Source organism: Haliotis rufescens, unplaced genomic scaffold (genome assembly GCF_023055435.1).
Source record: "Haliotis rufescens isolate VD_foot unplaced genomic scaffold, xgHalRufe1.0.p SCAF_41, whole genome shotgun sequence".
Taxonomy (NCBI): domain Eukaryota; kingdom Metazoa; phylum Mollusca; class Gastropoda; order Lepetellida; family Haliotidae; genus Haliotis; species Haliotis rufescens.
Genome location: NW_025964124.1, coordinates 2,562,368 through 2,590,226, shown reverse-complemented (window position 1 = coordinate 2,590,226; position 27,859 = coordinate 2,562,368). Strand labels below are relative to the sequence as shown.

At 39.4% G+C, this 27,859-nt stretch overlaps 3 protein-coding genes across 3 annotated transcripts; 2 read left to right on the top strand and 1 right to left on the bottom strand.

Moving 5' to 3' along the window:
• LOC124128343 (DNA ligase 1-like) lies at positions 1 to 14,204 on the bottom strand. The gene is made up of 8 exons (XM_048382752.1): positions 14,058 to 14,204; positions 10,827 to 11,051; positions 10,388 to 10,672; positions 3,448 to 3,513; positions 1,116 to 1,319; positions 541 to 663; positions 270 to 417; positions 1 to 142 (listed from the first exon to the last, which is right to left on the bottom strand). Exons 1-7 carry the CDS (start codon positions 14,202 to 14,204, stop codon positions 379 to 381), a joined length of 1,089 nt encoding a protein of 362 aa, XP_048238709.1. The 3' UTR covers positions 1 to 142; positions 270 to 378.
• On the top strand, positions 13,740 to 20,739 carry LOC125372505. The gene is made up of 5 exons (XM_048382751.1): positions 13,740 to 14,273; positions 15,421 to 15,618; positions 16,002 to 16,204; positions 16,334 to 19,925; positions 20,705 to 20,739. Exons 2-5 carry the CDS (start codon positions 15,423 to 15,425, stop codon positions 20,737 to 20,739), a joined length of 4,026 nt encoding a protein of 1,341 aa, XP_048238708.1. The 5' UTR covers positions 13,740 to 14,273; positions 15,421 to 15,422.
• LOC125372504 lies at positions 19,922 to 27,550 on the top strand. The gene is made up of 5 exons (XM_048382750.1): positions 19,922 to 21,420; positions 22,568 to 22,765; positions 23,149 to 23,351; positions 23,481 to 26,751; positions 27,516 to 27,550. The coding sequence occupies exons 2-5, from the start codon at positions 22,570 to 22,572 to the stop codon at positions 27,548 to 27,550; spliced, it is 3,705 nt and encodes a 1,234-aa protein (XP_048238707.1). The 5' UTR covers positions 19,922 to 21,420; positions 22,568 to 22,569.
• The last annotated feature ends 309 nt before the right edge of the window (positions 27,551 to 27,859 follow it).

Genomic DNA, 27,859 nt, shown 5'->3' with positions numbered 1-27,859 from the left:
CCTGGAATGCCAGTTTGTTCTGACATGTTCTTCACAGCTTCCTGTACTAGAGGGGATGTGTACAGGTTGGGGATGTTATCCGGGTCCTTGAACTGCGGGTCACACTCATCCAGGTGAGTCAGCACCAGGTGGTAGGACAGAGCTGAAACACGATACATTTGATCACCACAGGCATGTAATCAGTACAAAGCTCTTTTGTATATCGCAATAAACACCCTGAAGTTGCGTGACCTTGTCAATAGGAAGTTCTATCATAAGTCTAAACTTACCACCACGTCCGCCTAATTGTATGATAACATCTAGCTGGCGCTTCAGTTCTTCACCCAGAGTGATGCCATGATGGAGAACCAGAACAACACATGACACATCCCTTTGTGCCTATTGTTTGTTGCCTTTCACATCAAGGGTTTCTGTTATCTTGAAGCAAACAAATGGATATATATCTCAATAGATTGTGCATGCTGATTATGTTACCTGCGTCAAGATATATTTGGGCCATATCTAATATATATTTATATGGTGGTACTATGCAGTGCTTACCTCGGCATCAACGCGAACCCTGCCAGATGCAATGGCTTCAATATTCTCCGTTTTCAAAAGACTGGATTCAAATATTCCTGGCATGTCAATAATCCAGTGATGTCCATATCGTACAGCCTGAAACTGGAAAATGAAGCTTTGTGCTGTAGGATTAAGCTCAGCTCAGAGGTTATGTTTAGAAATGTAGTGGACTCAACTGACACGCAGTCAATTTTACACATACAACTCAAATATCTCATGATAACAATGGTCACGGAGCTATGTAAGAATCATCAATGTAATCTCAGGTGGGGTGTATGGATTCTAGTTCAGGACACGTTTTAAGAAAAGTTCTTATTGAGGTAAAGACTTCTCAACGATGTAACAGGCTACCAGAATGTATTGATGACCTAATCTTATGATATCTGGTGAGTATAAAGCTATCAGAGGTAACGAAACTACTTGAATCATAAGAGACCATTATAACGATGACGACACGGTAGTTTTTCTTTAATTAGGAAATAGCATAATAAATGGAAAACTATCTAATAAACAGTGAGGAGAATTATTCAAGATTTGTTCCAGAGAGAACATACATTTTTTGTTAGTGTCCCATCGCGCAAACCGACAGCATAGTAGTTGGCAGGTGTGTCATAATCCATCAGTGCTGATCTCAAGCCATTGCAGAAGGAGGACTTTCCAGCACCACTTGGACCAAATATCAGGATCTTCCCACATAAAACCTTCCCTTCCTTGTCTTTGTTGAGTTTATAAAATTTCTCGCAGAGTCGTTTTACCTCCTGCAGAATAGTAAACAAATGAAAGCAATAAAGATACATCTATTCAATATGAAATACTTTTGCTAATGACACAGTTTTGGTGATATGATAATAAATAAAGATATTTATCATATAATGGGTAGGTTTATCGGCAAGATAAAGCCAATAGATAAAAACGATATCTGTTGGGGTCATATGCGGATAGAGATGCAAATATCAAAGGTCACTGTTTATAAACAAACATGGCATCGCCCTGGTCATTTGCCAATCGAGTCAGAACTAACCACCGGGAATCTGGATAAACTACAGGGATAATTGCTTTCATTATCAAAAGTCTAATATACTGAAAATCAGTGTCTAACTGTGACGTAGCTAAGGCATTTTATAAGTTTGGGCCACTTTAGAGATATAAATTTCAAAACAATTTTGCGAGGGCTCGAGGCCTAGCCAAGCGGGATCAGTAGTCATATCTGTGCTTGTAGACCTCTGCGGCTTGAAACCTTCTCCCCAAATTAAAACAGTTGGATTTGGCGAAATATATTTGAATTGTTACCTTGTTTCGTTTTGTCGCTGTGTGTACATCTGACTACACTTCTTAACGTTATGACAGGACAGACCGACTGTCAACAACATCTGATCGTGGCCGTGACGTCTCAGACTAGGGTTAGAGTAGCTTCCCTTTGACAAAGGGAAGTTACTCTAGCAGAAGGACCGATGGATTGCAGCGAAAGGCAAATAAAAACAATTCTTGTTTTGCGTATATGTTGCTTCGTCACTGTATAAGAAACAGATTTCAGTTGGATTTATATTGGCTACTGTCACTGTCCGACTGACATCACTTACCCTGTGACGTCATAAATATTAATGCGCGCATTCCAGGAAAACTCACTATGTTTCGGTTATGTATGTGAGAGAGGTAAAGCGATTTTGAAGCACAGAATTAAAGAATCACATAATACGATAAAGAGGTTATCACGTTTGTGTTTTGGGGGATGGTAAATATCCTGTATTAGGAATAAACACAATGCATTCAGCTCACCAAGGTTCGCTAAACACAATGTTTATTCCTCAATCACGTGATAACCTCTATATACCAGTACACAATTCATGCGTGACCCCTAAAGGACCTCAATTTCAGGATGAACGGATGGAGGCATGCAGTCATGTGCACGATGTGAATCAGGTTCATGAAAATCAGAATCGTTATCAGAGGGCACAATAACTGAGGATTGCAAAAACTGAAAGACACATGCCAAATTGTGATCAGCTGGGCATGGTCTTGATGCCAGAAGTGACATGCAGGTGGTCGACCACGTTCCGAAACTCAGTGGGAAGGCAGGTTTTTTTCTGATTAGAGCATGACTTAATCGTTTATTGACTCCCACCACATCTGCGGAATACCATTGACATTAATGTTTCTTCCCGGACAGTGTGTAATCCCCTCAATCACAGATCGTTGTGTTCGAAGGTGCCATCGACAAGGGAAAATATATCTCCATGTCCTACAACTAGGTACGATTTTAGGTGTGCACAACAGGGTTCAAATTCTGGGTGTGTACGTGAAACCGTATGATGGTGCAACCGAACTGGACTTAATCCTCATAGACGATAATGCACGAACTCATAGAGCCAGCGTCTTTGATGCCTACTTAGAGCACAAAGATCATTATCCGGATGGAGTGGCCAGCCCAATCACCATGCCCTAACTGTGTCAAAGACATGTGGAATGAGTTACTGATCTTCCTACCATGAAGTCCTTTTGTTCTCTACAAAACCTTGGCAAGGTTCTAAATGAAGGGAGGTACAATCTTCCCTTGGCAACTATTCAGAACCATATTGTGACAGTACTAGGTTGTGATTGATTTACATGGATCACATAGCGCTACTGACAATTCTTTTGTTTTGGACAATGAATCTCTTTTCATGATTTTTTTATGTTTTAGTTTTCGTCAGATACTATCATTTATCAAATGTGTGGCAAATGACAACAGACTTTTGTTTATTAACATGTCTTCATGCAATATTGTCTCTGGCTATTTCAACAAAGTTGTGATCCTTAGCAACTGTTGAGTAGAATGTATGTCAGCTACAGCTGTTCAGCTCTCTGCGAGAGTTTTATTTCTATCTTTTGTTGCTTAGAAGAACACACCATTGATGCATGATCTACTCCTTTTGATGTCCCTCTATTTTTCTTCTTTGGTCCCCATGCAAACTTCTGAAAATTAAGAATCAAGATTAAATATCGTGCACATATATAAACATGATCACACTTCAAAAAGTGAATGGGAATACATTTGGCAAGGCGCCAGAAAGGTGTCTCCTTTCCACTCCGATGTGATACATGTCACAAGTTTGGCCATTGTTCTAAACCCTGTCATAGCTGTCACAATTAGGACGCTCTCACAATTCACGCAAGAATCCCTCATAACTCAATCGGTTAATTTGATTGCAGAGGACTTAGAAGGACGCTTGATGAAAGGCAATTATCAGTTCAAGAGTTTAAACCATAAGACTTTGTCTTCAAAAAACGTATCTTTAACACACAGATACATATGACCTGAGGCGTTACAATTGTCATCATTCATGTTCTTTTCCGGGTAATAAAGCGACTGGAGGATCTACTCTTTTAGTCAGGATTAATACTAACATTTAAGCTGTTGCAACCTGCCTTACCTTGCACATGGCATTTACTTTGTACTCTTTATATACTTAAAGGGCAAGTTCACACGGAAATGAACCTAATTTTCTTGTGCTTTTTCCACAATAAAAGTGTTAACCTAGAAGTGTCATAGACAAAAATATAAAAATATCACAATTAATCAACATATGTTTTGCATTAAAACGATTTATATTTTTCACATTTACCAAGTGTTCTAGTTCCATAACAAAAACACCATGGCTTATGCCCCTTGCAATATGACGTCATTGGTGCCAATTGATAAACATTATGACGTCATCATGCTTTGTTAGAGCCGCTTCACGTGGTGTAGGTACAGGTGTGTGATTCTAGCGTCTCAGATGCCAGCCAGCATAGTGTTATACTGAGTCACCACTGCGCCGGAGTGTGTCGTAGGCCATGTTGTTTTACCTAAAACTTGTACTTGATATCTTTTGCATTCAGAATAGACAGGGACCCAGTTGAATTGGCACCAATTACGTCATTATCTAAGGGAGATAACTCAGGCCTGTTTAGCTCGAAAAACGAAGGCCTCATAACGGCATATCATTTTCACACTATTGTGAGCTTCCTACTTTCACTGTGAAAAAAATGAGTGTATATTTTCAAACACAGATAATAACTAATTCTAAAATAGCGTTTTGTTTAGAAAAAGAAAGAAAGTAATTTTTGCGTGTACACTTTCCCTTTAACAGAATTAATAACTTCACAATCCTAAAGTTTTAACATTTTTACCAGTTATCATTGTGGGCACTTTTTGGGTATTTGAACAGTAATGGCCACGTGTTGTCTTCGGATAACACTCGTTTGTGTGCAGGTGAGTCGATCAAAATCATGTGTACAGTACTATAGTGGCCAAAGTGGTTTTTCACGTGGAACTGGTCAGGTGACCATAATACCGCACGTGTTTTCAGCCATACTTGTTAGCATTCATTAACAAAAAAAGAAAAACACAAGAAAACAAAAGTCTTTACAGCCATTTATCATGCCACGCCTTTCAAATGTGCTAATGAACGGCCAGGTCGACCACGTGTGACGTCACATGCAGAGAATCGTCAGATTGTCCTACGTCACCTCTGTAACCGATTTTTGACGGCTACATCAACCTGAAATGAACTGTTTAGGGGTAGACTGAGTGCGCAAACTGTTCGAAACCGTCTGGGAACTTCTCACCTTCAAGCACGATGGCCATACTGCGGGCCGATTCTGACACAGACGTCAACGTCAGTTGTGGGCACAGCGACACTTACGATGGACTCAGAGGAATTGGAATCAAGTCATCTTCTGTGATGAATCCCGATTTAATCTTAGATTTGCTGATGGTAGGGCGAGGGTGCGGAGGCGCCGTCATGAACGTTACGCCCAATGTTTTTTACAGGAAGTTGACAGATTTCGAGGCGGAAGTATCATGGTGTGGGGTGCTTTCTGTGGCAATGCACGTTCCAGGCTTCTTGTCATCCATGGCAACCTGAACGCTGCTGCTTACCGCGACCAGGTACTTGCTCCAGAACTTCTGCCTTTTATGGCAGCACATGGACCCGGTTTGAACTTCCAACACGACAATGCCAGACCCCACACAGCAATTTTGACAAGGAATTTCCTTCAGAATGCGGAAGTCAACGTCATGGACTGGCCGTCAAGGTCTCCCGACCTCAATCCCATCGAACACATTTGGGATGCTGTTGGCAATAGTCTGCGCACTCTTCAGAACCAGAATGTTTTATTTTTGCTTTGTTTTATGGGCCAACTAACTGTTAACAAGATACATATGGCAAATAGTCTGACACTGTCTCTCTCTGTAGGTTTGTACTGCACAAAACAAACTAAACGGCAGACATGGTAATGAACACTATGTCTACAGCGTTCAGGCATGTAACCGTTCAAGAAAGAAAGTTCAAGACACAATTCTGATAAGATTTAAATATGTTAGTTAGAAACCTTATACACTTTAATCAACGCTTTAATCAAAATTATTGATTGTGTGAATCTTCTTTCTCTGGTTTTGCCAATATTCAATTTCCTTAAATAAAACAAAATTGAATACACCTGGAGCAGGTATTTAAAATATATACTTCTGACCCCAAACCAACCACAGCATTATGTCGCCAGTTGCCACAAACGCATCTTCCCGAGGCAAAAGAATTAACTGACTATAAAAGTCCAGTTTCCACCCTTGCCGAAATAGGCTGGTATTATGGAGTTACGTTTTGTCTGGACTAACGAGTCTATGCATAGTCCAATCGAAATCGCGCATCCGGTTGGTAAACTGTCGTGCATCGCCAATTCGTTGTCAGCAGATATTTTCCAAATCCTTTCATGTTTTTAATCAAGGTGCTCACGTGATTTGATGCATTTCGAGATGTCAAATCCGTGTTGTCACAATATAGATCTTATTTATCGATCAGATCGTCCTGACTCGACGCCACCTTTGTGTGTGAGGCAAACGCAAGTGATACGAGAGGAGGAATCCGATTGGTCCAAGTGATCGACAGCGCACGTTCGCATCATATCTGTGACGCGATTTCTTGTTTACCGGTTGCCCTACATGCTGGCCCGTTTAGACAAAAAACTGCTACTTTGTTCATATGAAATGACCAAGAGTCAGTCATGTGAGATTGCTCAAACTACCTGGCCGTGGGAATGACTTGACCTAGCTGCTTCACGTTTTAACGAAAAAGTGTAGACAAAACATCTAACGTGAGTCGACGCCATATTGTTAAAAAATATTGTGTCAAGGCCGGTTTCACATGTGGTAGTTTGATTGTATCCCATGTCGTGGCTTGTGAAACTAAACTAGAAATCATGCTGATATTTGCAAATGTGTGCCTTGGAAAACTTGCATTGTGAGCTTATGTTGAACTATGATATATGTGTTTTCGTGGAACAAGGAGTGGAGTGAACAATCAAACATGGAAATCAGGCTGACTATATAAGTATACAATTTGCTGGAGCCCTTTGATGGTGATATTATTTGTACATGGTAGCCCAAGCCTAATTCTCCCATAGTAAACTTAGCTATATTGGTGATCTATCATTCATTGTTAATAAATATCTGTCTTAATTGTTGTGCGATCCTTTAATTGTGCGAATGGATTTTGAGTGTATCCCTTCGTTCCACTTCCACTCGTAACAAATAAAACTACTGAAAACATCAACATAGCTTCTACAATGATGACAGCAATAGCTTTATGCGTTTTGGTTACCCGCTTATGGATACGATGTGCTGTAAAGTTCGATTTCGATTTGTTTTCCTTTCATTGAAACTGTGATTATGGCGCTATGATTGGTTTGCTGAAATAGTATTTTTCTGTGAGTCTAATGTACATGGTACATGCTGTGATTGTACAAGATAATTGATAACCAATTGTGTATGCATATATATCATCAAATACACATTACTAATCTCCACAGAAAATTGAATATATATTATCAAAACCTGACAGCTCGTATTTCCAACATTCTGCATGGATCTAATTAATATTAGATTTACAAATTATTGATGAACGTATAATAATATATTGCAAGTCTTCAACTCCTATTTGATAAGTTATCTGAACTGTAAGCCAAGAGTTTGTTTTTTTCGTTACAATCTGCTATTTTATTCGAATAGGCTTACAGACAGTCACATGATCTAATGTTGTTGCAGTATAATGGATACAGTTGGTTTAATTTTTCAAATAACAATATTCTCCTTGATGGAACTAGAAAGTATATCTAGTACATCACGATTGGAAAATGTCTACGGCGACAGACGAGTAAATGAGACCGCCTATCATTTGACTAACACTATTACAATATTTGGCGCAGTTTTCCAATTTTGGTATGTTGACATGGATCATATATTAAACAACCTACACTTTTAATATGGTTGCTTCATATCTATTAGAATCTCGAATGGTTCAATTCATAACATCAACAGTACAAGTAATTAGATCTACACACAATATATAGATAATCGATTTCGGGAAGACAAACTGTTTTCAGTGTAAATGTGATTTCGTTTTGATGTTTTATGTAGTTTTATTTATGTTTTTTTTTCATTTTGCTTTATCTAAATTATCAAATACTTCACTCAGTGACATAGTAGTAATTACTTTGTTTTGTATCCTTAGTATGAAATAGATATATCAAAAAATGAATATTTGTCTAACAGCAAAATCAAAGCATTCTTGTGGTTCTTTTTTCACCATTTTTACTTGTAAATTTTCCCTCCCAAGCTGTAGTTTAGCTATTGCAAAATAGGAAAGGCATTATAACTGAAAAAACATATATATTTAACATTTTGCTGGTTAAACTTTCGAAGTTCAATACCAAGATTTTTTTTTCTTTTATGACGACCCGTGAAGATCCGGGGTAGAAAGGGTCTTCAGCAACCCATGCTTGCGGTTAAAGGGCGACTATGCTTGTCGTGATAGGCATCCAATTGCGTGGGTCGATGCACATGATGTCAGTCACTGGGTTGTCTGGTCAAGACTCGATTATTTACAGACCACCGTCATATATCTGGACTATTGCTAAGTGTTGCGTTAAACAACAAACCAACTAACCAACCTAATATGACAAATAATTCCATTACTTCCATTACTGACCTCCAATCAGTATCTATTTCAAACTTTTCCTTTAGTAAAATGGGATGGCATTTGAAACTACTGGAAATAAACTATCACGTATGTCCTTAAATATACATGTATACATACCTAGTTGTAAATACAAGTCCAGTTTTTAATGGACTGGCCATACTAATATATATTTTGATCAATGGTCTAAGAGTATGGCAGCCAAGTTTGAAATACCAGCTGAGACGAGGATGTAAGTTTTCTCGTGGTCATAGTGAAACAAATTTGTTCAGAATTTTGCCAGAAGGCGGTGGCTCATGGGCCAATCTGGTGATACAGACCCCTGAATTCTGTGTTTTTATAAGAAAATGCCATGTGCCGAACCAGCCTGACATTTCTCCTTCTAATAACATCAGCTAATCATGTCTCTATTTCTGGAGTATAACATCCCTGTAACCTTGATGTCGGGTGGGGAGCAAGGGTGGGAATTCCCCACATTATTCTAAACAGTGAAGTGTATCTGTGAGCGTATTGTATTTTGAAGTTTATTCGTGAGGGTGGAAATGGAGGAACATGTATAATCTGGCATCCAAGAGGTTAACGCTCTCTCACACCTAAGCAAAACATGTTTGGACTGTAGTTGCTTTATCACTATCTGTAAACAGCTACTGGAAAAAGCATGTACAGGTTGGCTTACACATGTCAGCTTTATTTCCATTTGACATTTATTCTAGCGAGTAAAGATTATCTTTGTAAATATATATTAAAAAAACACAATCTAGATGATACACAGCAGCATAGTACTTAAGTTACTTTCTGGTGATTTTAGTTTATTTAGGAATGACTAAAGTAATACTGAATATAGTGTTGCCTTAATTTCCTGACGGAATGTCAATTCTATTCCTACGACTATCTGAAAGCAAACTGTATGACTAAAAACGTTGTGTGATGTTTCTGCTGGTTCTGTTTCACACCCTATTTCTATCGGTTGGCATATTTGCTTGTGTCAACAATGTCTTAAATACATGATGATAACATTAATGTAATATCTTGTAGCCATCTTTAAAACGTTAATCTTGGCAGTAAAAAAACATTAATAAAACCTTATGAAAATGGATGAGCTAAGATTACGATATTTTTAGATCAAGCCAGCTGTTTCTGTACTTTATTTTTCTCATAATAATTTAATCCCTATATTTGCTTATAGTTTAAAATATGATATATGATTTCATAGGTTGAGTCGTTTTATTTTCCCAAAAATACGACAATATATTTTATGGAGACAAAAACGTAGAAAAGCAATGTACAATGCCCGCATAGCATAAAAGGGTTTACACGATCTGAACAATGACTATGAGACTTACATTTATATCTCCATGAACCAAAAAACAGGTTTGAAATCAATTCTTACAGATAAACAAGATAACAATATTAACTTCACAGACAATTAACACAAGCAAATTTAAATCAGTGATCTCAGAACCTTATATGATTATGAAAAGCGGTTTATAATTTGTATTCATCGCAAATAATTAAGGGGCTAAAACATGGGCTGGTTTGCTTGTGTCTGAAAGGAGTAATCATATCAAACTGTGGCATGGTATCACATTTGGACAGCACCATATAATCGGCACTAGTTAGGATTAGTACAAGCAGCTACACACACACGTGCATGCACGTCGCTATATATGTGAAATAATCTTGGACACTATGTTAAACATCTAAAAAATCCCGCACCTAGGGCATCTTTTTAAAAACTGCTCTTTTTGTGACCTGCGAGAGGTTTCTTGTGCGTTGACCTGTCGGATATCTGTTCAGGTATTTGAAGATACAAATAGTTATTATTTCACACTTACCATGAAACTTTCATCCCTCCTCTGCTTTTCATCTTTCTCATCCAGAAGGCGTTGCTTTTCTTGCTCAGCAGATTCCTTCTTTTGTCTCATCTCCTCTGATTTCTTGGCTTCATCTTCTGCATGTGCTCTTGCCTCTTCTGCTCTCTCTCTCCTCCTTTGCAATTTCATGTGCCTCAAGTGCTCTTCGTTTTTCTGTTTGAGCTTGTTCTTTAGCTTGTTCAGCTCTTCTTGCGTTTGTAACTGCTTCTTCCTTTGCTTGAGCAGCAGCCTTCCTTTCTTGTTCAGCTCTTATTGTGCTTGCAGCTGCTTCTTCCTTTGCTTGAGCAGCAGCCTTCCTTTCTTGTTCAGCTCTTATTGTGCTTGCAGCTGCTTCTTCCTTTGCTTTAGCAGCAGCCTTCCTTTCTTGTTCAGCTCTTATTGCGCTTGTAGCTGCTTCTACCTTTGCTTTAGCAGCAGCCTTCCTTTCCCTTTCTGCCTGTTCCTTCTCTTCATTTGCTCTTTGGCTCTCCTTTAGGGCTCGTTCTTCGGCATCTTTAGCTTTTGATGCACTTATATATGCTTTTTCCTTTGCTTGATTAGCATCTTTCCTTTCTCTTTCTGCACGTTCCCTTTCATCGTCCGCTCGCCTGCTTTCGGCTCTCAGTGCCTCATCTTTCTGCGCTCTCTGTTTTAATGTTATACACCAGAGTAACCATTATTCTAGCTAGCATGGTGGCATATGATTAATCTAATATTGAAAGTTCAATTACATCACTCGTTGCCTAAGGGATGTTCTATGCCATTCAATCATGCCCTGATTTTGACCTATTATAACCCCAGTACTCTTCATTTTACTGAACAGTGTGTTGTTGAATTAACAATTTTGCTCAAATCATAATTCTTCATAAATTTTGATCAACTTTACTTTTGGCTCAAAATTCATGACCAAACTGATACATGTTACTTGAATCACGTGGAATGCATGATCAGCAGTTTAGTTTGCACAGATATATGCTGCATATGCCTATTCTACCCCGGAATCGTCACGTATTGTATTGTTGTTTTCCTTAATTATCATCATTCATTGTTATATACTGAACCGCAAAAGAAACGTCACCACACGTAACATTGCATGAAATGATGTCATTTAAATATCTCGGAAATTTTTTACCAAGTTTCTAAAATTTAACATTACCTTGTCCGAAAAAATGAAATTTGATGATAAAAAAACAAAGCAGGTGATAATAAAACCGATCGCATCACGGCAACGGCCATGGTAACCTGATGCACGTGAGTTCCATGCAAATTTAAATGCACATGCATTGCCCCATTTCGTGCCCTATAAAAAAACACCCAGATCGGATAACATTCATTCGTTATTGAATTCTGCTAAAATATGCCAAGAATGATAAGAAATCAGCGACACCAAGCCTTTGAATTACTGCAAGCTGGACAAACCGCCCTGCAAGTGGCAAATGCATTTCAAGTCGTCGTAAGGACCACATACAAACTCCAGCAACGGTACCAGACCACAAACACTACAGATGACCGAAGGGTCATCATCTGACGTCAGGATCGTGAGATCTTCAAGATCACTTAGTTACTGGCGCGGAATCTGCTCCACAGACCATGAGGACACACCAGCGACACATAGGTGCGGACACCGTGCGTCAACGATTGACGAACAGACACCTCCACTGTCACAGGCCACAACAGTGGAGAAGAATCTTCAGACGACAACCGTTACGGTATCTCAACAGCAGATGGCAGAGTCTGTCGACGCAGTGGGGAACGTTAATCGGATGCGTGTGTTGTTGAGAGAGACTCATGGGGTGGTCCGAGCATCATGGTGTAGGGTGGAATTGGTCTTGCAAGGCAATGGTGTCACAGCAGCTCGGTACATTGATCAAGTCTTGAGACCACACGCCATACTTCTTTGGCACGTCGCCACAACCACGAGTTTCAGCCTGATAACGCCCATGCCCATAGTGCGAGAGCAACAAGAGATTTCCTCCAGCAGAACTGCATCAGAACCACGCAGTGGCCTGCCCAGAGTCCCGATTTAAATCCCATACAGCATCTGTGGGACGAGATTCAAAGGCAGCTGAATGACGTCCGACCAAGGCCGACAACTGCAGATGTACTGCGACAGGCGTTCCTCAGAGCGTTGGTTCAAGTGCCTATGGCCTTCATCAACCGCCTCATCCATTCCATGTATCGATGTTGCACGGCAGTCCTCAGTGCACATGGCGGACACACGAGATACGGACTTGTGATGCCATTTTCTCAGAGACTAGTGTTGTGTTTCACTTTAAGAACATTTGACACTTTAATTTCTACCTTGATGATCAGTTTCATCTTTTTAATATGTCTCAAAGTATGTTAACAGGGTTTGGACAAACAAGGTTTCTCGTATATCTATCCATGGTGACGTTTCTTTTGCGGTTCAATATATTTTGCGAGGTTCTTGCTTATGGCTTAATGTTATGTATTCTGGGTTTTTTTAATTATGTGTAAAACAATGGCGACTGCAGCATGAAATAACTGCAAACATTTGTCACAATGCACATATACAATAACAAGTTTAAGAATTAAATTAATCTGAGGGGTGTGATTCTTTTCTTTTGGTTTATATTAATCAAACGTCCTATAAACATAAACATGCAGTGTCCATATTCAAAAACTGATTCGATCCTTAGAATTAATCCTCAAAAGTGAAGGAATTAACAACAGGCCGAGTGTTCTTAAAACTGAAATTGATGGTTTGTGTGTAAAGAGAAATACATTAAAACAAATTGTGCAACCACTTCCCTTTCACTGCATTCGCTGTGTATACGTTGTGCCTACTAAAAATACTGGTTTTTACAAAAGATTCTGACTGCAAGAACATTGGCGTGAAGAGAAATGTCATTATTCCTTACCTCTTTTCCACCGATATCTGTAAGGTAAAAGTGCGCAAGTGGCAGTTAGATGAAGTGAACACATGTTGGTTTTAAAATATTACCAAATGCTAGTAGTAACAGTGTTTGTAAACTTGATGCGTATAAACTGTATACGTCTCAATCAACTTAATTAACCAGTCTTAATTATCATGATATATTTTTAAATGTTTCAAAATCACATTACTGTCACATGACTACAGCTAACACACACCCTGTAAGATGATGTCAACTCGTGGGGTTATATTTCAGATGTAAACGGCAAGACAACTGATGAATTAGAATGAATCCCGATATTAGTTGTACTGAATGGTACAGTTGATGTAGGTGTATAAAATCAGCCAGGGATAGGATGATTTCATGTAAAAACAAATGTATACTTACCCCAGGAAAACATGCTTTATTGATGCACTGAAAAAGGCAAAACACAGAAACATGACATATACTGAAATGTTGGTATATACTTGGTCTAAAGAATATATACAGCTTAAATGTTCACAATGGTTTCAACATATATCACTTAACCTCATAACCATATGAAATCAATATTTGTTTCGCCTCATAATCAAAATAACATTTTCTTATTCGTTGTCCAATCCATAATTGACATTTTTCTCCAAATAAAAACTGCGATTGAGCTTCAGTCCTAGATACAAACGAAAACAAAAAGACGAGCAACAGCTAAAGTCTGCAAACATATACTCGTATCAGGGTAGTCTCACATCTATCAACTTCATGTGATGTCAACTTACGTTGCGTTGCGGGCTGTGAGGAATAAGACGTCCCAACAGCTTGGTGTGCACACATTCACTGAACCAGGATGTCCGGGGCGGCGGTATAAACAAGACGAGTCCTTCCAGCTGGGTGGTGTGCAAAGCCTGACAGGCTGACAACCACATAGCCCTGTGACAGGCCCAAGCGAACGTACAAGGTTATTTTAAGAAGCCTGGCTCCCGTAATAGGTACAGGTGAGTGTACGTTTGCTTACACGATGTTCTCAACTAAGCAACGTGACATCTATCGCTTTTCATGTAAAGCTTTGATGTCATTACTTACTTCAAATACAAAGTTGATGCCTGATTACTGCTTTTTCAACAAGATTGAAAGTAATGGTTGTGTTCTTTATTACATTTCATCTATCACCTAAACAAAATAAACTCTCATCGTAGTTGAAGCAGATGAACGAACATTTTACGTTCGCTTTTCTTTCATAAGAAATTTTGAATGACGTTTTAGTTCTCCTCAAACATTGTTTAGAATTATAACATGCTTTTTTTAATGAAATGATGAGATTTACTTCGTGTTCAAGGTACTTTAGGAAAATGCCTATCTGGTGACAACAGGTCACAAAGTAAATAAGTATTGTCAGGTTTGACATCGCAGGAAAACTGTCGTCTAAACCTATTATAATCAACACTCATCATGGTAATGTTCTAATCATTCCTCAAGCAAATGAACAAAACTTTTACAATTTGTAAAAATGAAACATCCGTTCTGTTCAGAATTTATTTATACTAATATAAATATATTTATTGGGTTCGTAAATTGTTTTTCATAAAAATACTTTTTGCTGGTATGAGATCAAAAGTAATTATGTTTTCGTCAGATGTTTGCCTAATTAAAATCAAGGAAACACACTTTCGTTTAACTAAGGATCCCTGGTATGGTGCTGACATTTCAATCAGGCACATCTGAATTCGAAATCCCAGTCATGAGTTCTTTTTTAAAACGCCATTTCACCACACCTCATCGCATCGTGTTTATGTTCTTATCAAACGTCAACCAAATGAACGAACCTTGTACGTTCGCTTCTCTCTATTATCAATTGAGTAGTTGTTTTTGACTGCTCAAAGTACTCTTTATATACAAAGCAGGCTGTTTTTATTGAAATGAAAGGATTTCTTAGTTTCGCTAGTTTACAAACTTAGGATAGAACCCAGGATCATCTGAATGGTGCTGACACTTCAATTACAATAATCAAACCTAATCAAATGCATTTTTTGGTAAGATTCTCATGATCAAATCAGAGAAGAGAGATGCCATTTATATACCTAAATATGGACGTATGTTTTCTTGTAAGTTTATCAGGGGCTTTCTTGTTATGATTTGTTTCAGATATGCCACTGCCTCTTCATGTTCTGCCTTGCTCACCTTATGATGACAAACTCAAGAAGTCTTTCATATACCAACTGTCACTTCATGTTGACATAAACAGAGAGCTGTCGCCAACTGTTTCACCACCGATCATTGTGATATTCCGGCCTCAAGGCAGTCCGAACGATGAATTTGATGGCGTGGTTCAACCTTTCCTTGGCAAGTATAAGATGTGTTGTGAATGAAGACTGCTATGTTGAAGAGTGCATATTGATATATACGTTGATTAATTGTTTTCTTTTCGACTTACCACCTGTAGTTACATCTACAAAATGTTGATGAATTTGATGGAGTTGTAAAGATACATGATGTTGTTTAGTCAAATGAATGTAAAATTATACACAAATGAATTATTAATTGTTTCATTTTGTCAGAAAAAAAAGTTTTGTTGTCCTTCGTTAAAATGAAGAGGGGTTTATGTCTATTGTTTTGTACATAAGATATTTTCATCAATTGTAGGAAAACATATCAATCTGAACATAATTATAATTAAGCATTTATTAAATTGTAAGATATAATAAGCATTAATCTTTTCATTTCAGGTAATTCTAACTGTAGGAACATTATTCTCTTCACTGCCTTTGCCACGTCACAGCGGTATGGCCGGGGTTTCACTCCAGATTGTGTATCAAGCTTTAAGTACACGGACAAACTCTTTATAACGTCCGGACATCTTGATACACAAGTCAACAAGTCCACATTTGAAAGACTTGGAGATTTCCTTGTGAACGAATATGAATTTAAGGTAAACTGGGACATAATTAAAAGAGATGACACTGTGGTTATATATATTGAAACTAGTTGCCACGTTGTAAGATAAATGTATAGCAGGAATTTAACGATTTTATTACGATTATTTTGTTTAATATATTAGCAGGTTACTGATGATCAATCACAACTAGGCCTTTCCCCTGGAAGTGATGCTAACAGCAAAGTTGACAAATGCAAATCTGATGGAAGTGATGTCACCAGCAAAGTTGACAGAGACCGCTCTACTGGAAGAGATGTCGACAGCCATGTTGACAGATGCCGCTCTACTGGAAGAGATGCTGACATTCATGTTGACAAATACCACTCGACTGGAAGAGATGCTGGCAGCCATGTTGACAGAGACCACTCTACTGGAAGAGATGCTGACATTCATGTTGACAGATACCACTCTTCTGGAAGAGATGCTGACAGCCATGTTGACAGAGACCACTCTACTGGAAGAGATGCTGACATTCATGTTGACATATACCACTCTTCTAGAAGTGATGTCACCAGCAAAGTTGACAGAGACAACTCTACAGGAAGAGATGTCGACAGCCATGTTGACAGATGCCGCTCTACTGGAAGAAATGCTGACAGCCATGCTGACAGATACCACTCTTCTGGAAGAGATGCTGACATTCATGTTGACAAATACCACTCGACTGGAAGAGATGCTGGCAGCCATGTTGACAGAGACCACTCTACTGGAAGAGATGCTGACATTCATGTTGACAGATACCACTCTTCTGGAAGAGATGCTGACAGCCATGTTGACAGAGACCACTCTACTGGAAGAGATGCTGACATTCATGTTGACATATACCACTCTTCTAGAAGTGATGTCACCAGCAAAGTTGACAGAGACAACTCTACAGGAAGAGATGTCGACAGCCATGTTGACAGATGCCGCTCTACTGGAAGAAATGCTGACAGCCATGCTGACAGATACCACTCTTCTGGAAGAGATGCTGACATTCATGTTGACAGATACCACTCAACTGGAAGAGATGCTGACATTCATGTTGACAGATACCACTCTACTGGAAGAGATGCTGACATTCATGTAGACAGATACCACTCTTCTGGAAGAGATGCCGGCATTCATGTTGACAGATACCACTCTTCTGGAAGAAATGCTGACAGCCATGTTGACAGACACCACTCTACTGGAAGAGATACCGGCATTCATGTTGACAGATACCACTCTTCTGGAAGAGATGCTGACATTCATGTTGACAGATACCACTCTACAGGAAGAGATGCTGACATTCATGTTGACAGATACCACTCTACAGGAAGAGATGCCGGCATTCATGTTGACAGATACCACTCTACTGGAAGAGATGATGACAGCCATGTTGACAGATACCACTCTTCAGGAAGAGATGCTGATAGCCATGTTGACAGAGACCACTCTACTGGAAGAGATGTCGACAGCCATGTTGACAGATGCCGCTCTACTGGAAGAAATCCTGACAGCCATGTTGACAAAGGCAAATCTGCTGGACGAGATGCTGGCAGCCATGTTGACAGAGACCACTTCACTGGAAGAGATGCTGACAGACATGTTGAAAGATACCACTCTTCTCGAAGAGATGCTGATATCCATGTAGACAGATACCATTCTTCTGGAAGAGATGCTGACAGTCATGTTGACAAATACCACTCTTCTGGAAGAGATGCTGGTAGCCATGTTGACAAATACCACTCTTCTGGAAGAGATGCTGGCATTCATGTTGACAAATACCACTCTTCTGGAAGAGATGCTGGCATTCATGTTGACAAATACCACTCTTCTGGAAGAGATGCTGACAGTCATGTTGACAAATACCACTCTTCTGGAAGAGATGATGACAGCCATGTTGACAAATACCACTCTTCTGGAAGAGATGCTGACATTCATGTTGACAGATACCACTCTTCTGGAAGAGATGCTGACATCCATGTTGACAGAGACCACTTCACTGGAAGAGATGCTGACATTCATGTTGACAAAAACAACCTTTATGGAAGAGATGCTGACATCCATGTTGAGAGAGACCACTCTTCTGGAAGAGATGCTGACATTCATGTTGACAGATACCGCTCTACAGGAAGAGATGCTGACATTCATGTTGACAGATACCACTCTACAGGAAGAGATGCAGGCATTCATGTTGACAGATACCACTCTTCTGGAATAGATGATGACAGCCATGTTGACAGACACCAGTCTCCTGGAAGAGATGCCGGCATTCGTGTTGACAGATACCACTCTTCTGGAAGAGATGCTGACATTCATGTTGACAGATACCACTCTACTGGAAGAGATGCAGGCATTCATGTTGACAGATACCACTCTTCCGGAAGAGATGCTGACAGCCATGTTGACAGATACCACTCTACTGGAAGAGATGCTGACATTCATGTTGACAGATACCACTCTTCTGGAAGAGATGCTGACAGCCATGTTAACAGAGACCACTCTACTGGAAGAGATGTCGACAGCCATGTTGACAGAGACCACTCCACTGGAAGAGAAGCTGACAGCCATGTTGACAGATACCACTCTACTGGAAGAGATGCTGACATTCATGTCGATAGATACCACTCTTCTGGAAGAGATGCTGACAGCCATGTTAACAGAGACCACTCTACTGGAAGAGATGTCGACAGCCATGTTGACAGAGACCACTCCACTGGAAGAGATGCTGACAGCCATGTTGACAAAGGCAAATCTGCTGGACGAGATGCTGGCAGCCATGTTGACAGAGACCATTTCACTGGAAGAGATGCTGACAGACATGTTGAAAGATACCACTCTTCTCGAAGAGATGCTGATATCCATGTAGACAGATACCATTCTTCTGGAAGAGATGCTGACAGCCATGTTGACAAATACCACTCTCCTGGAAGTGATGATGACAGCCATGTTGACAAATACGACTCTGCTGGAAGAGATGATGACAGCCATGTTGACAAAGGCAAATCTGCTGGACTAGATGCTGGCAGCCATGTTGACAGAGACCACTTCACTGGAAGAGATGCTGACAGACATGTTGAAAGATACCACTCTTCTCGAAGAGATGCTGCTATCCATGTAGACAGATACCATTCTTCTGGAAGAGATGCTGACAGCCATGTTGACAAATACCACTCTTCTGGAAGAGATGATGACAGCCATGTTGAAAGATACCACTCTTCTCGAAGAGATGCTGATATCCATGTAGACAGATACCATTCTTCTGGAAGAGATTATGACAGCCATGTTGACAAATACGACTCTGCTGGAAGAGATGATGACAGCCATGTTGACAAATACGACTCTGCTGGAAGAGATGATGACAGCCATGTTGACAAAGGCAAATCTGCTGGACGAGATGCTGGCAGCCATGTTGACAGATATCACTCTACTGGAAGAGATGCTGACATTCATGTTGACAGATACCACTCTTCTGGAAGTGATGTCAGCAGCAAAGTTGACAGAGACCACTCTTCTGGAAGAGATGTTGACATTCATGTTGACAGATACCACTCTTCTGGAAGTGATGTCACCAGCAAAGTTGACAGATACCACTCTTCTGGAAGAGATGTTGACAGCCAGGTGGACAAAGGCAAATCTGCTGGAAGAGATGCTGACAGCCATGTTGACAGAGACCACTTCACTGGAAGAGATGCTGACATCAAAGTGGACAATGGGACATTTACTGAAAGGGATACTAACAAGGTTTCTCGTATATCTATACATGGTGACGTTTCTTTTGCGGTTCAATATATTTTGCGAGGTTCTTGCTTATGGCTTAATGTTATGTATTCTGGGTTTTTTTAATTATGTGTAAAACAATGGCGACTGCAGCATGAAATAACTGCAAACATTTGTCACAATGCACATATACAATAACAAGTTTAAGAATTAAATTAATCTGAGGGGTGTGATTCTTTTCTTTTGGTTTATATTAATCAAACGTCCTATAAACATAAACATGCAGTGTCCATATTCAAAAACTGATTCGATCCTTAGAATTAATCCTCAAAAGTGAAGGAATTAACAACAGGCCGAGTGTTCTTAAAACTGAAATTGATGGTTTGTGTGTAAAGAGAAATACATTAAAACAAATTGTGCAACCACTTCCCTTTCACTGCATTCGCTGTGTATACGTTGTGCCTACTAAAAATACTGGTTTTTACAAAAGATTCTGACTGCAAGAACATTGGCGTGAAGAGAAATGTCATTATTCCTTACCTCTTTTCCACCGATATCTGTAAGGTAAAAGTGCGCAAGTGGCAGTTAGATGAAGTGAACACATGTTGGTTTTAAAATATTACCAAATGCTAGTAGTAACAGTGTTTGTAAACTTGATGCGTATAAACTGTATACGTCTCAATCAACTTAATTAACCAGTCTTAATTATCATGATATATTTTTAAATGTTTCAAAATCACATTACTGTCACATGACTACAGCTAACACACACCCTGTAAGATGATGTCAACTCGTGGGGTTATATTTCAGATGTAAACGGCAAGACAACTGATGAATTAGAATGAATCCCGATATTAGTTGTACTGAATGGTACAGTTGATGTAGGTGTATAAAATCAGCCAGGGATAGGATGATTTCATGTAAAAACAAATGTATACTTACCCCAGGAAAACATGCTTTATTGATGCACTGAAAAAGGCAAAACACAGAAACATGACATATACTGAAATGTTGGTATATACTTGGTCTAAAGAATATATACAGCTTAAATGTTCACAATGGTTTCAACATATATCACTTAACCTCATAACCATATGAAATCAATATTTGTTTCGCCTCATAATCAAAATAACATTTTCTTATTCGTTGTCCAATCCATAATTGACATTTTTCTCCAAATAAAAACTGCGATTGAGCTTCAGTCCTAGATACAAACGAAAACAAAAAGACGAGCAACAGCTAAAGTCTGCAAACATATACTCGTATCAGGGTAGTCTCACATCTATCAACTTCATGTGATGTCAACTTACGTTGCGTTGCGGGCTGTGAGGAATAAGACGTCCCAACAGCTTGGTGTGCACACATTCACTGAACCAGGATGTCCGGGGCGGCGGTATAAACAAGACGAGTCCTTCCAGCTGGGTGGTGTGCAAAGCCTGACAGGCTGACAACCACATAGCCCTGTGACAGGCCCAAGCGAACGTACAAGGTTATTTTAAGAAGCCTGGCTCCCGTAATAGGTACAGGTGAGTGTACGTTTGCTTACACGATGTTCTCAACTAAGCAACGTGACATCTATCGCTTTTCATGTAAAGCTTTGATGTCATTACTTACTTCAAATACAAAGTTGATGCCTGATTACTGCTTTTTCAACAAGATTGAAAGTAATGGTTGTGTTCTTTATTACATTTCATCTATCACCTAAACAAAATAAACTCTCATCGTAGTTGAAGCAGATGAACGAACATTTTACGTTCGCTTTTCTTTCATAAGAAATTTTGAATGACGTTTTAGTTCTCCTCAAACATTGTTTAGAATTATAACATGCTTTTTTTAATGAAATGATGAGATTTACTTCGTGTTCAAGGTACTTTAGGAAAATGCCTATCTGGTGACAACAGGTCACAAAGTAAATAAGTATTGTCAGGTTTGACATCGCAGGAAAACTGTCGTCTAAACCTATTATAATCAACACTCATCATGGTAATGTTCTAATCATTCCTCAAGCAAATGAACAAAACTTTTACAATTTGTAAAAATGAAACATCCGTTCTGTTCAGAATTTATTTATACTAATATAAATATATTTATTGGGTTCGTAAATTGTTTTTCATAAAAATACTTTTTGCTGGTATGAGATCAAAAGTAATTATGTTTTCGTCAGATGTTTGCCTAATTAAAATCAAGGAAACACACTTTCGTTTAACTAAGGATCCCTGGTATGGTGCTGACATTTCAATCAGGCACATCTGAATTCGAAATCCCAGTCATGAGTTCTTTTTTAAAACGCCATTTCACCACACCTCATCGCATCGTGTTTATGTTCTTATCAAACGTCAACCAAATGAACGAACCTTGTACGTTCGCTTCTCTCTATTATCAATTGAGTAGTTGTTTTTGACTGCTCAAAGTACTCTTTATATACAAAGCAGGCTGTTTTTATTGAAATGAAAGGATTTCTTAGTTTCGCTAGTTTACAAACTTAGGATAGAACCCAGGATCATCTGAATGGTGCTGACACTTCAATTACAATAATCAAACCTAATCAAATGCATTTTTTGGTAAGATTCTCATGATCAAATCAGAGAAGAGAGATGCCATTTATATACCTAAATATGGACGTATGTTTTCTTGTAAGTTTATCAGGGGCTTTCTTGTTATGATTTGTTTCAGATATGCCACTGCCTCTTCATGTTCTGCCTTGCTCACCTTATGATGACAAACTCAAGAAGTCTTTCATATACCAACTGTCACTTCATGTTGACATAAACAGAGAGCTGTCGCCAACTGTTTCACCACCGATCATTGTGATATTCCGGCCTCAAGGCAGTCCGAACGATGAATTTGATGGCGTGGTTCAACCTTTCCTTGGCAAGTATAAGATGTGTTGTGAATGAAGACTGCTATGTTGAAGAGTGCATATTGATATATACGTTGATTAATTGTTTTCTTTTCGACTTACCACCTGTAGTTACATCTACAAAATGTTGATGAATTTGATGGAGTTGTAAAGATACATGATGTTGTTTAGTCAAATGAATGTAAAATTATACACAAATGAATTATTAATTGTTTCATTTTGTCAGAAAAAAAAGTTTTGTTGTCCTTCGTTAAAATGAAGAGGGGTTTATGTCTATTGTTTTGTACATAAGATATTTTCATCAATTGTAGGAAAACATATCAATCTGAACATAATTATAATTAAGCATTTATTAAATTGTAAGATATAATAAGCATTAATCTTTTCATTTCAGGTAATTCTAACTGTAGGAACATTATTCTCTTCACTGCCTTTGCCACGTCACAGCGGTATGGCCGGGGTTTCACTCCAGATTGTGTATCAAGCTTTAAGTACACGGACAAACTCTTTATAACGTCCGGACATCTTGATACACAAGTCAACAAGTCCACATTTGAAAGACTTGGAGATTTCCTTGTGAACGAATATGAATTTAAGGTAAACTGGGACATAATTAAAAGAGATGACACTGTGGTTATATATATTGAAACTAGTTGCCACGTTGTAAGATAAATGTATAGCAGGAATTTAACGATTTTATTACGATTATTTTGTTTAATATATTAGCAGGTTACTGATGATCAATCACAACTAGGCCTTTCCCCTGGAAGTGATGCTAACAGCAAAGTTGACAAATGCAAATCTGATGGAAGTGATGTCACCAGCAAAGTTGACAGAGACCGCTCTACTGGAAGAGATGTCGACAGCCATGTTGACAGATGCCGCTCTACTGGAAGAGATGCTGACATTCATGTTGACAAATACCACTCGACTGGAAGAGATGCTGGCAGCCATGTTGACAGAGACCACTCTACTGGAAGAGATGCTGACATTCATGTTGACAGATACCACTCTTCTGGAAGAGATGCTGACAGCCATGTTGACAGAGACCACTCTACTGGAAGAGATGCTGACATTCATGTTGACATATACCACTCTTCTAGAAGTGATGTCACCAGCAAAGTTGACAGAGACAACTCTACAGGAAGAGATGTCGACAGCCATGTTGACAGATGCCGCTCTACTGGAAGAAATGCTGACAGCCATGCTGACAGATACCACTCTTCTGGAAGAGATGCTGACATTCATGTTGACAGATACCACTCAACTGGAAGAGATGCTGACATTCATGTTGACAGATACCACTCTACTGGAAGAGATGCTGACATTCATGTAGACAGATACCACTCTTCTGGAAGAGATGCCGGCATTCATGTTGACAGATACCACTCTTCTGGAAGAAATGCTGACAGCCATGTTGACAGACACCACTCTACTGGAAGAGATACCGGCATTCATGTTGACAGATACCACTCTTCTGGAAGAGATGCTGACATTCATGTTGACAGATACCACTCTACAGGAAGAGATGCTGACATTCATGTTGACAGATACCACTCTACAGGAAAAGATGCCGGCATTCATGTTGACAGATACCACTCTACTGGAAGAGATGATGACAGCCATGTTGACAGATACCACTCTTCAGGAAGAGATGCTGATAGCCATGTTGACAGAGACCACTCTACTGGAAGAGATGTCGACAGCCATGTTGACAGATGCCGCTCTACTGGAAGAAATCCTGACAGCCATGTTGACAAAGGCAAATCTGCTGGACGAGATGCTGGCAGCCATGTTGACAGAGACCACTTCACTGGAAGAGATGCTGACAGACATGTTGAAAGATACCACTCTTCTCGAAGAGATGCTGATATCCATGTAGACAGATACCATTCTTCTGGAAGAGATGCTGACAGTCATGTTGACAAATACCACTCTTCTGGAAGAGATGCTGGTAGCCATGTTGACAAATACCACTCTTCTGGAAGAGATGCTGGCATTCATGTTGACAAATACCACTCTTCTGGAAGAGATGCTGGCATTCATGTTGACAAATACCACTCTTCTGGAAGAGATGCTGACAGTCATGTTGACAAATACCACTCTTCTGGAAGAGATGATGACAGCCATGTTGACAAATACCACTCTTCTGGAAGAGATGCTGACATTCATGTTGACAGATACCACTCTTCTGGAAGAGATGCTGACATCCATGTTGACAGAGACCACTTCACTGGAAGAGATGCTGACATTCATGTTGACAAAAACAACCTTTATGGAAGAGATGCTGACATCCATGTTGAGAGAGACCACTCTTCTGGAAGAGATGCTGACATTCATGTTGACAGATACCGCTCTACAGGAAGAGATGCTGACATTCATGTTGACAGATACCACTCTACAGGAAGAGATGCAGGCATTCATGTTGACAGATACCACTCTTCTGGAATAGATGATGACAGCCATGTTGACAGACACCAGTCTCCTGGAAGAGATGCCGGCATTCGTGTTGACAGATACCACTCTTCTGGAAGAGATGCTGACATTCATGTTGACAGATACCACTCTACTGGAAGAGATGCAGGCATTCATGTTGACAGATACCACTCTTCCGGAAGAGATGCTGACAGCCATGTTGACAGATACCACTCTACTGGAAGAGATGCTGACATTCATGTTGACAGATACCACTCTTCTGGAAGAGATGCTGACAGCCATGTTAACAGAGACCACTCTACTGGAAGAGATGTCGACAGCCATGTTGACAGAGACCACTCCACTGGAAGAGAAGCTGACAGCCATGTTGACAGATACCACTCTACTGGAAGAGATGCTGACATTCATGTCGATAGATACCACTCTTCTGGAAGAGATGCTGACAGCCATGTTAACAGAGACCACTCTACTGGAAGAGATGTCGACAGCCATGTTGACAGAGACCACTCCACTGGAAGAGATGCTGACAGCCATGTTGACAAAGGCAAATCTGCTGGACGAGATGCTGGCAGCCATGTTGACAGAGACCATTTCACTGGAAGAGATGCTGACAGACATGTTGAAAGATACCACTCTTCTCGAAGAGATGCTGATATCCATGTAGACAGATACCATTCTTCTGGAAGAGATGCTGACAGCCATGTTGACAAATACCATCCTCCTGGAAGTGATGATGACAGCCATGTTGACAAATACGACTCTGCTGGAAGAGATGATGACAGCCATGTTGACAAAGGCAAATCTGCTGGACTAGATGCTGGCAGCCATGTTGACAGAGACCACTTCACTGGAAGAGATGCTGACAGACATGTTGAAAGATACCACTCTTCTCGAAGAGATGCTGCTATCCATGTAGACAGATACCATTCTTCTGGAAGAGATGCTGACAGCCATGTTGACAAATACCACTCTTCTGGAAGAGATGATGACAGCCATGTTGAAAGATACCACTCTTCTCGAAGAGATGCTGATATCCATGTAGACAGATACCATTCTTCTGGAAGAGATTATGACAGCCATGTTGACAAATACGACTCTGCTGGAAGAGATGATGACAGCCATGTTGACAAATACGACTCTGCTGGAAGAGATGATGACAGCCATGTTGACAAAGGCAAATCTGCTGGACGAGATGCTGGCAGCCATGTTGACAGATATCACTCTACTGGAAGAGATGCTGACATTCATGTTGACAGATACCACTCTTCTGGAAGTGATGTCAGCAGCAAAGTTGACAGAGACCACTCTTCTGGAAGAGATGTTGACATTCATGTTGACAGATACCACTCTTCTGGAAGTGATGTCACCAGCAAAGTTGACAGATACCACTCTTCTGGAAGAGATGTTGACAGCCAGGTGGACAAAGGCAAATCTGCTGGAAGAGATGCTGACAGCCATGTTGACAGAGACCACTTCACTGGAAGAGATGCTGACATCAAAGTGGACAATGGGACATTTACTGAAAGGGATACTAACAAGGTTTCTCGTATATCTATCCATGGTGACGTTTCTTTTGCGGTTCAATATATTTTGCGAGGTTCTTGCTTATGGCTTAATGTTATGTATTCTGGGTTTTTTTAATTATGTGTAAAACAATGGCGACTGCAGCATGAAATAACTGCAAACATTTGTCACAATGCACATATACAATAACAAGTTTAAGAATTAAATTAATCTGAGGGGTGTGATTCTTTTCTTTTGGTTTATATTAATCAAACGTCCTATAAACATAAACATGCAGTGTCCATATTCAAAAACTGATTCGATCCTTAGAATTAATCCTCAAAAGTGAAGGAATTAACAACAGGCCGAGTGTTCTTAAAACTGAAATTGATGGTTTGTGTGTAAAGAGAAATACATTAAAACAAATTGTGCAACCACTTCCCTTTCACTGCATTCGCTGTGTATACGTTGTGCCTACTAAAAATACTGGTTTTTACAAAAGATTCTGACTGCAAGAACATTGGCGTGAAGAGAAATGTCATTATTCCTTACCTCTTTTCCACCGATATCTGTAAGGTAAAAGTGCGCAAGTGGCAGTTAGATGAAGTGAACACATGTTGGTTTTAAAATATTACCAAATGCTAGTAGTAACAGTGTTTGTAAACTTGATGCGTATAAACTGTATACGTCTCAATCAACTTAATTAACCAGTCTTAATTATCATGATATATTTTTAAATGTTTCAAAATCACATTACTGTCACATGACTACAGCTAACACACACCCTGTAAGATGATGTCAACTCGTGGGGTTATATTTCAGATGTAAACGGCAAGACAACTGATGAATTAGAATGAATCCCGATATTAGTTGTACTGAATGGTACAGTTGATGTAGGTGTATAAAATCAGCCAGGGATAGGATGATTTCATGTAAAAACAAATGTATACTTACCCCAGGAAAACATGCTTTATTGATGCACTGAAAAAGGCAAAACACAGAAACATGACATATACTGAAATGTTGGTATATACTTGGTCTAAAGAATATATACAGCTTAAATGTTCACAATGGTTTCAACATATATCACTTAACCTCATAACCATATGAAATCAATATTTGTTTCGCCTCATAATCAAAATAACATTTTCTTATTCGTTGTCCAA